The following is a 10,773-nucleotide window of genomic DNA, read 5'->3' as shown; positions in this document are numbered from 1 at the left end:
ATTGTTGACCTGAAAAGAGACCAACTTTGGTCGCTAATTATACTTAAATTTAAATTAGCGACCAAAGGTGGTCGCTAAATTTAAATCAGATTTATTTATATTTTATATAATATTTTAAATAATAATATAATTGTTAAATTTAATAAGTGGGTCCCACAATTAGCGACCAATTGGTCGCTAATCTCAGTATTTCTTTGACCAAGCAAGTCTGACCAGTCCGGTCAACATTTTGACGAAATTATTAACCAAATAACGACCAACTTTGGTCGCTAATGTATTTAAAATAATTATTTTATTATTTTCTCAAATTTAGAGACCAATGTTGGTCGCTTTTCTTGACAGACCAACTTTGGTCGCTAATGTATTTAAAATAATTATTTTATTATTTTCTCCAATTTAGAGACCAACGTTGGTCGCTTTTCTTGACAGACTAACTTTGGTCGCTAAAGTTTGGTCGCTTTTTTCCGAAATTCTAGTAGTATATATACAATTATGCATATATATAATACATAAGTTATTCATATATTATACCTCCACCGGCTATTTTTAATTTAAATGGTTGGATGAGCTGCTTTTTAAGTTAATTCAAACAACACATTTTGTGTCCTGTCTTATTATCAAAATTAAATAGAGAATCTTATGTAACAGAATTAAGTGTTGGTAGACATATGTGCGAAATGTCTTCGAGTATTTTGCGTGAGAATACTTGATTATTTTCGGGTTAATTATAACATTAATTATCACTAGTTCTATATACACTTTATAAATTTCTGATATAGTAGAAACGGTTCTCCACTTGCGGGCGGATGTAGGTCTACTTTCATTTCAGTTAGTACTAGAACTATATTTCTTAAATATGACTTGTTTAATTCCACATTACCCAAACTTCCAGCCTAAACAATCTATATATCTATATATAAAGAGAATAGAAAAGGTGACTTGGCACCTCTCTATTGGCCAAAAAATCTATTTATCTTTTTTCTCTTTTTTTTAACTTTTCTCCCTATTTTTCTCTCATTTTATAAGATTAAAAGCACTCAATTTAAGGCCATCTATGATGCGTTGCACCACTCAATTAAAAGCCATCTGCATTCCATTCTATGAAACGGTTCAATAAATAAAGGAACGATGCAGTACCTAATTAAAAAGGATGGCATTCCACTGCGTGAAACGGTGCATCTCAATTAAAACCGTCATTACTCAATTAAAGGGGTTGTCATTCTATGGTACGAAATTGTGTATTACTTAATTAAAGGAGATTAAATTTATTTGATATAAAAAGGTGTAACTCTTCCTTACATTTCTCTCATACTACAAAATGAATGAAAATAATATTCCTCCAAACTATATTAGGCCATGTTAATGGTGAAGTGGGGTTAATAGGTCACAGATTCACAATATTCGCATATTGTTCATCTTACCACCCCATTTTTCACCTTATTTTCTTCCTCGTACTTTCTTTGTATATTTTGCCGATATCTACTTGTGGATAATGCATAAACTCTAAACAAGAAGTAGGGCATGTCAATGTCATCATGCTTCATTTTATGAAATTATCACCACTTATATGGTTATTAAAATTAGCTGACATACTTTCCTTCTTTGTATGTAGCTTTTGGAAGAAGTTACACACATGCTGATACGCCCAGCGAAATCACAAAGAGTATGTATATAAGGCTAATGTTTTCTCTTTCACTTTGAATAATGGTAAGTTTATATACATAGTTACAAAGTCTCATGAATGAATTCTTCTTTCTACTTGCTTTGTATATATTGTGATAGCTATTTGTGGATGATGCAAAAATCTCTTCTTTTTTTTTCTTTTTTTTTTCTTTCTTTCTTTTTCTTTTTCTTTTTTTTTTTTTTTTTTTTCGCAAAAGGCAAAAGTTCTGAACAAGAAGTGGTATATGTATTTTTAATATTTTCGATGTTGAGTAAAGCTAGCATATCAAATGTTTATTCCATTTTTTGTAATTTTTCAGTCATTCTCTCATTAACTATATATATATATATGTAAATTAAAGGCAATGAAGAATTATATACCATTAAAATAATGAAAAGTCGCAGCATGGGTAGTGTTGCCTAAAAGATGAAGAGTTGTGAAAGCAATGAAGAAATTGAGTAAATGAAAATGATGAAAAGTCATAGCATGGAGTCATCTTGCAACACAAGACACTACTAGAAATCCGGTAAAAAGCGACCATAAAAAGCGACCACAAAAAGTAACCACAAAAAGCGACCAAAGTTGGTCGCTTATAGGCCCAAAAGCGACCAAAAAACGACCAAACATGCCTGGTCGCTATATTGCTGGTCCCTTCACTTTATGAACCAAAGTTGGTCGCTAATTAGCGACCAACTTTGGTCTCTAAGGTAAAATGACTAAATATTCCGGGTATTGACTATAGCGACCATCTTTGTCGCTTTATTATTTTAATAATATAAATTTGGCGACTAAATGTAAAATATATTATTTATTTATTTATTATTATTCATAAAACAACGACCAACTTTGGTCTCTAATCCAAATATTATATTTTAAAATCTGGAAAATGGAGACCAAGGTTGGTCGCTATTTTATTAATTTTTTTAATTTTTTTTAAAAATAAGCGACCAAAAGTTGGTCGCTAATTTCAAGAATTTAATTTTTTTTTAAATATAAGCGACCAATGTTGGTCGCTATTTTTCCAGAAATTATTTTTTTTAATGGAATAGCGGCCAAGGTTGGTCGCTTTTTTAGAAATCTGGATAAAAAGAGACCAACTTTGGTCGCTATTTCCCAGAAAATTATTTTTTTTAAATGAAAAGCGACCAAAAAGAGATCAAAGCTGGTCGCTTTTCTGGGTATTATTTTGGTAGAAACTGCCTGTTTTGGCAGCTACACCACCTGCCAGCATACCAAATCCCTATTACAAGCAACAACAACAACAACACAACAACAACAACAACAACATTAAAACCAACGAAGTATAAAGTTCAGTAGAACTAACACATTAAGCTAACAAAACTAAGTTAACGCTTATTATAAGCTCATTCGAAAACTGGTTCTATTGTCTAGTTCAAAGTATATAAAGTACTCAAGGAGTGTTCTTTCAGCATCCTCGTCCGAAAGTTGGATTGCCTCGCCCGACTCATTAGGTGGCTGACTGCGTATGAATTCCTCCACATCAGCTGTGAAGCGAACCTATAAGAAAAATTATATTAAATTAGTATTTCAAAATTTATATAAAAGTAAATAAAAATACTTAATGAAAAGTAAAAAACTTACATGTATAGTCGAGGATCGACCCTCGATCCACCTTTCTAAATCAGTCTCTTTCTTCTTCTTTACAATACGAGTTTCATTGAATATCTCATAATCTTGCTTCATTGGCATCATAAAGCTGTCTGGTGACTTTGGTGATTATCCTCGGGATAAACTTGGATACAGAGAATAACTTGGATACAGTAGCTGACAGGGTGTGTCTTTTGATCAATTGTTGTTCTAGTTAGCGACAATGATGATGAGAAGGCAATGGCATGTGTTTCAAATAGTGATGGTGTAGGCAAGAATTTTAACATTTCCTAAGTAGATAAAAGAAAGATTATAGAGGAATTCTCTACTTCATTTTCCAAGAAGAAAAGAAGTTTAATTGATAGTGACAAGGTTGATATATATAAGCATATCAATATAGTATTACCTAATACACTTATACTTAGTGCATAGTATAGCGTAAATATATATATTATATATACATAAGCTATATTCGATATAGTATTACCTAATAGACTTATACTCGATACGGTATTACCTAATACACTTATACTTAGTGCATAATATAGCGTAAGTACATATATTATATATATATATATAGACACATACGCCCGCTTCGTAGTACTATTCATCCCTTGTATTACAAAAGTATTAACGACTTACATTTATATTATTTACATAGTAAATACAAAAGTGATTTTTAATTTTGACCATATAGAGACCAACTTTGGTCGGTAACTGTAAATCAATTTAGTTTAACGACCAAAGTTGGTCACTAACTGTACATGAATTTAATTTAGCGACCAAATTTGGTCACTAAATTTGAATCAGATTTATTTATATTTTATATAATATTTAAATTAATAATAAAAATTATTAAATGTTAGAATTGGGTCCCACCTTGGCGACCAACGTTGGTCTCTATTTCATTAAGCGACCAACTTTGGTCGCTAACTTTTGAATTATATTTATTTATATTTTATAATTTTTTTTAAATAAATATATATTTATTAAAATATTATAACTGGGTCCCATATTAGCGACCAATGTTGGTCGCTATCAACTTATCCTTCCGTTAGCGACCAACTTTGGTCGCAAGTTTTAAATTATATATATTTATATTTTATAAGTTTTATAAAATAATAATAAAATTATTAAAAATTTTATGTGGGTCCCACTTTAGCGACCAACATTGGTCGCTAATCTCAGTATATCTTTGACCAAGCAAGTCTGACCAGTCCAGTCAACAGTTTAACTAAATTTGCGGCCAAATAGCGACCAACTTCGGTCGCTAAAGTATTTCAAATATTTTTTTTTTATTATTTTCGACAGTTTGGCGACCAACTTTGGTCGCTTTTCTTGACAGACCAAATTTAGTCGCTAATCTTTGATCGCTTTTTACAGGAATTCTTGTAGTGAGAGTAGCATATTATATTTGCAGTTTGCCAGTTTCCTTTGTAGCAAACACAGAATTATGCCCTCCAGTGCTCTTTGTAGCAAACACAGAATTATGCCCTCCAGTGCTTTTGAGAGCATACCAGTATATATAGCACGAAAATTGAGAGTATATTATGATTAACAAACTCTAAAAAATATGGTCAAATAAAGCCTATGTCGTCCTTATATGCAGTGCTTGAAAATCTTTATTTTCTTATGCTCTTTTCTAGCTAATATTGGCGCATTGCTATAGTTTGGTCTTTTATATTTAGGAATAAATTTGAGGGAAAGGTCCTCATTAAGGTTCAAAAAATGAGTCCGAATATGAGTAGAATTAATAGCTCTTTTTTTTCTCTTTACTTTCAGAAATGATGGTTCTTATGCACGAATAGCCTATATCTCTATGTTTTTGCATACAAAGATTTGCCACATAGAGGTGAGAGTATTAACTAAATGGCCGATCATGAATAAAAGAGGTGGATACGAGATTGCATGTGCAATTTGAGCAATATATTGTTTACTTTCTAAATGCAACAAGTACATGATGGAATATCAATTTAATTTAAAGTTCAATTCCACCAACAGAACTTGCAGTTCTCCAATTCTCCTTTCGTCTTCATCCAGCGAAATTGTAACATATACTATATGATTATTCAATAACAAGCGTCCAATGTCTTAAACATTAATACTTCACTTTTTCTCGGTATAGAATAAACAATATCAATAGTTAATATTTTGTTGTTCCTTAAGCATATATTATCTTATAATTATCTAAATTTAGTTTCATAGATGAAGAAAAATTTTGTATTGCAATCCAAACCTTCCTAATAGAGATTCTTGAGAAAGAGTATAGTGTACGTTGTGAAATTGAAGGTTTATTGCTTCCATGTATATAGAATAAGATAAAATTGATCAAAGAATAAATATTAATTTGTTGTTAATATACATTATAACTATAATTATTTAGCCATATTTTATTTTATTTTAATGACTGCGCAAAGCGCGAATAAATTCTCTAGTTCTATTCTATACTTGGAATTTCCTTTCATCAGATACACTGGCCAAAATTTCAGGGGTATAGCCAGTTTTCGGACTGGTCAATCAAAAATAGCCAGTGTTTACCAAGTCAATGAAAAATAGCCACCGTTTTGCTGCAATAAAGACCGGTCCAGCATAATATACTGGAGTTTCGGTGCACTTGTGTATGAACTGCAGCATATTATGCTGGACCGGTATACTTTGCTGGCTCCAGTATAATATACTGGAGACTGGAGCACTGGTGCTCCAAACTCCAGTATATTATACTAGACCATTATACTTGCTGGAACTCCAGTATATTATGTTGGAGTTCTAGTATATTTATGCTGGAACTCCATCATATTATGCTGGAGTTCCAGCATACTATCCTGGAACTCCAGTATAATATGCTGGAGTTCAAGTATACTTATGCTGGAACTCCAGTATTAATATACTGGAGTATTTTCCGGGTTTTGAACAGTATTTTCGCTCAGATTTATCTTTACATAAAAAATGATTAAATTTCGATTACTTTTGAAATTGGGCTATTTTTGAACGACCAGTTATAAATCTGGCTATTTTTAAAAATCACCCGATACACTGTGATAACTTTTATTATTAGTGACAGATCCTGCGATCAGTGCACTAGGCCAGGTAAATTTCTCATCTTTTTAATCATTAGACCAAATAGACTCGGCCCAGCCCACCAAATTCAGGTATCAGGTCCAGTACAGAAAAGCCCAAAAATAGCATGACAATCCCATCATGATACTGTGAGCCTTTGGTGCGTCTTCTGCTTACATACAGTATATATATAAGAAGATCACAGTCATATTGAACGGAAGGCTCAAGCTGAATTAAGGTATTTATATACTTGTGACACATGCACTTAATATAACAATCAAAGCAGTCATAAGAATCCAAAATGACACGCATTCTTATTGGGACATCAATTTCACATACACACATTGTTTGGTCCAAGGAAAAGGCAGTGACAAGTCAAATCAAATTTAGACAATAACCATTATAATTCACATGATGAGCATAAAATTACAATTTAGAAGCTGGCACCTTTTAAGTGCTTTAACTATATATATGAACAGTCTAATCCAAGTCTACCTCAAACCCACAACATATCCACATATATAAACATGGTTGAAAAGTACTAAAAAAAGCTAAGGATAATTAATTTCCTTTTAGGCAGTGGGATAAGAAGCATCCATAGCAAGTCCACAAAGGCCTTGTTTCTCATGAACATCCCTTTTGATGCGCATATATCCACTGTCACCCCATTTACTGCCCCATGAATTCTTCATAATCCAATATTTTGTACCATCACTTGTAGCACCATATCCTACTGCTGTAACAGCATGGTTAAGCCAAGTGCTACATGATCCACTGAATACACCACTTGAATAGAACTGGAAATCGAAGCTACTCCCGTCTATTGCCACCGACACTGGTTGATTAGCCACTGCCTGCAAAAGAGCCTTCTCACTGTTGGCTGGCACATCTTCATATCCTGTAATTAGTGATCGGCGTTAAATGGGCGGGTTGAACTACACTTGGACGTTAAATAATCAATATATATGTTGGTCATAACTCGTCCATATATGGTTGTAGGTCATAACAAGGACCTAAATAATGTAGGTCATAATTAACCCAACTCACCCTATTGAAACTTGTTCTTTTATATTTTCATGGGCTAAATATGACACCCGTACCTGTAATTTTGGCTGCTGAAAGAGCTGACTTTTTCTTGTTGCAGACACCATCTTCTCCTTTGTATGGATAGTTTGCTTCTGTTGCGAGACCCTTGTTTTTCGTGATGAATTCAAAGGCAGTGTCCAAGAGTCCACCGCTACAACCTTCGTCCTCGCCTTCGACATCACAGTCTACAAGTTCTTGCTCTGATAAAGGGATCAATTTTCCTGTTTTCAGTTGATGTAGCCCTTCCATAGCAGCTACTGCAGAGAATGCCCAACAACACCCTGTGTGTGTTTGCATAGTATCAAAAAGTTATATATTGCTACAAAAAAGTAATAGTGAACTTTTCTGGAAGAGGCAAGTGCTCTTTTTGGAATTTTTTTTTAAATGACTTTGTCGATTATGTGACACTTATAAGAAAGTATATGAGAATTTGTCCTCTGTTATTGACAACCTTTGAAACAAAAAAAAAAGTTGTTTTAACAATTTTGTTATTTCGGAAGGCAGGGTGGCGAAAGAACGAAAAGTAAAGGTACAGAAAAAATCTTGACTAACAAAGGGTGTCATATTTTTTTGTTATCACCTGCTGAAAGCAAAGTCCAAAGTCAAAATTGGGATTTTGTCCAATAGGAAACAATTCAATTCTAATTACGTTTATGGAACAGTTAGTAGCTTTCTTATAGAACATGATTAGTCCACTAAACAGAGATAATAGTATAGCAAATTTATGTACTTACCACATTCCTTTTGGTCCTTGATAGGGGTAACCGCACCTTTCTTTCTCCAATCCATAGTTGGCGGTATGTCTGTCACATTAGCATATCTAAAATGTGTCTTTGGCTTTGAGGAAGACATGACCTTAGGGTGTGATCTCTTGTAACCAGTATGCAATACACGAAATTCCTCATTCGTGAGATCAGTGAATTTATTAACGCCAAGTTTGTACCCTTTATCTTCACCTGCATTAAAAGCTTCTATACGTTCCACGTTTTCTTTAAATATTTGAAAACGCATTTCTTTCTCATTCAAATCTTTGTAAATTTTTTCATGATGAGCAATCCATTGGTCATGCCTAGCTCGCATGCTTGCCTCATAGTTGATTGGACGTGATGAAGCTACTTGAGAGCTCCAAACTCCCAAAAATATGAAGAACAAAGCTAAGCAAAGGTACTGGCTTGTTTTTGCAAAGGCCATTATGAAAAACTAGCTAGTTATTATGAAGGGAGAAATTGAAATGTTTTCTTGGATGAATGTTAAAGCTTGGATGGGGAGATGTATTTATAGGCAAGAAATCCCTACAAGTTGAATCTCCTGCTGGTGTTGCATAGATAAAGACATGCAATTCTAGGTTCCTTGCACAATTTTCTGACTCAGACACTTTTGGATGGACAAGATCAGTTAAATCAGTTATCGTGCTTAGCATGAAAATTGTTGCATATGCTACGTACCTCGGAGGCTGAAAATAATTATACTATTTGCGACTTTTAATAGAAAAAGAAAAAACAATCTTATTACTATCTTTTTTCAGTAGTCACATCTCTTTTCCCGTCACCATAATGCTAACAGGTGCTAATTATTCAAAATTATGAATTTGGGTTGGGAAATTATACTAATATTGGCAAATCATAATGAGTACTAGTACTCTATCAATGTGGAACCCAATATACTGTTAGAACCTGCTGATGATCTCTTCCTGTGGATGGAATATGTTGGACTATAGTATAGGAAACGATCACCATGAAATTCATAATTAAGTGGAAGAGTTGTGACTTGAACGATTAAAATTCTGGAGACATGCCTGTAGTTAAACAAGCAACTCATATTATCGTGTATCACTTTTCATGCATATGTAGCTTGGAAAATGTTGACTAGGTAGGGATGTTTGACACGGAAAGTTAACTTCATATTGAGAATAGTTTAGCAATGAGTTAATTAAATTAAAGCACTTCTTAGTTATCTTCAGTCTCATCAGCTCTAGCAATAATTTAGCAATAAGTTAACATGGGCGGGTCTACCTCAAAGCCATTAAAGATTTTGCTTTTTAAGTTCAAAAACTATGAAATTTCGATAACTCCTCTCTACAATTTATAATCTTAACTTTAGAATCATAGCATCATTTTTATTTTTATTTTTACTGACTAATTAGTCACAAAAAGATGTACTTCTATTATTATTACATTAAATAGCTTGTAGGATTAGAGGAACTAAAAGATCTTGAGGCAGGCAGTACTGGAGCTTAGCTTGCACGCTCAGCCTATTGCTGTTTTTTTATGTAGTCTTTTGGAGCTGTAAATACCCCACAATTTTTTGATATATAAAATCCGATAATAAAAAAATACATTAAATCTTTTGAGCCATTTGCTTAATTTGTCACCTATTATATTTAAGTAGTCACATAGTTCCGAATTTTATGTTTTCTTTATGGATTTGGTTGAGGCAATTACAAATAAAAGCGGTAGGTCATTAAAACTGTTGTTGCTTCCTGCTTTTTTCTTCTAATTTATTCCAACTTGAGTCAATTTTGTTCATATATGATTTCTTCTTTCAATGGCTTTGTAGACACACTTTAAGCTAAACTAAATTTTGAAAACCTCTAGATTGAAAAGTTGATGTCCTTATAGTCCCTGCTGCAAGCTTAAATTCCCATAGGGGAAAGATCAAAACCCTAACATCTTGAGTTGGTATTTTCTCATTTTCTTTAAGAATATTACTCCAAGTTGGATATATAGGAACAAAAATGATCCTATCCTCGTGCTTCTTGGCTTATAACTCTAAATTGGAATCTCCATATTGAAAGATGATTTTCATATATAATTTCTTCCATACGAGGATCTCTTAATTGAGTGTTGAGTGACAATTGTACGTGAATTGAATACATCCATGAACACATTCAACAAATACAAAAAATTCAATGCTTCTCCAGGAATCAAATAGTTATAAGAATCTTTTTGTTAGCAAAATTGGTTACGTATACACTTTCTTTCTTGAGTTTTCAGTGACAATTGGGATTGAATAAATATACACACCACAAATAAATAAATAAACAAATTAAAAAAACAAGAATATTCATGCTTCTTTATGGAATCAATTAGTCCTAAGAATCTTTTGGTCAGCAAAGCTGGATAACTTTAAACAAAAGTCCAACAAAAAAAAAACTCTTAATCATGGAATCCGTGTAAGGATGGTCCTCTTCTTCCCCTCAAAGGATCCACCAGTAAGAATATTGAAATAAAAGGAATCTCTTGATAGAAGCAAACATCACTACGAAAAGTAGACCCCGAAAGTTTGGAATATTTGGAAGCTATTGACTACTTGACTTTTTACTTGACGTATATACTAATAATAGATTTTTATTTTTACTT

At 32.9% G+C, this 10,773-nt stretch overlaps 1 protein-coding gene across 1 annotated transcript; it reads right to left on the bottom strand.

The window, feature by feature from the left end:
• Positions 1-6,696: 6,696 nt before the first annotated feature.
• Positions 6,697-8,670, bottom strand: LOC109220928 (senescence-specific cysteine protease SAG12-like). Its single transcript, XM_019385395.1, has 3 exons — positions 8,149-8,670; positions 7,429-7,695; positions 6,697-7,226 (listed from the first exon to the last, which is right to left on the bottom strand). The coding sequence occupies exons 1-3, from the start codon at positions 8,603-8,605 to the stop codon at positions 6,901-6,903; spliced, it is 1,050 nt and encodes a 349-aa protein (XP_019240940.1). The 5' UTR covers positions 8,606-8,670; the 3' UTR covers positions 6,697-6,900.
• Between the last annotated feature and the right edge of the window lie 2,103 nt (positions 8,671-10,773).

This window comes from Nicotiana attenuata, unplaced genomic scaffold (genome assembly GCF_001879085.1).
Source record: "Nicotiana attenuata strain UT unplaced genomic scaffold, NIATTr2, whole genome shotgun sequence".
Lineage (NCBI taxonomy): Eukaryota > Viridiplantae > Streptophyta > Magnoliopsida > Solanales > Solanaceae > Nicotiana > Nicotiana attenuata.
Note: the sequence above shows the minus strand (reverse complement) of the source record. Positions and strands in the feature narration are given on the sequence as shown.

Coding starts and splice junctions, on each gene's coding strand:
- LOC109220928 (XM_019385395.1), bottom strand. CDS start 8,605: ATGGCCTTTGCAAAAACAAGCCAGTACCTTTGCTTAGCTTTGTTCTTC. Junction 7,696..8,148: donor CAAGGACCAAAAGGAATGTG/GTAAGTACATAA, acceptor AAACACACACAG/GGTGTTGTTGGGCATTCTCT. Junction 7,227..7,428: donor TTCAGCAGCCAAAATTACAG/GTACGGGTGTCA, acceptor CACTAATTACAG/GATATGAAGATGTGCCAGCC.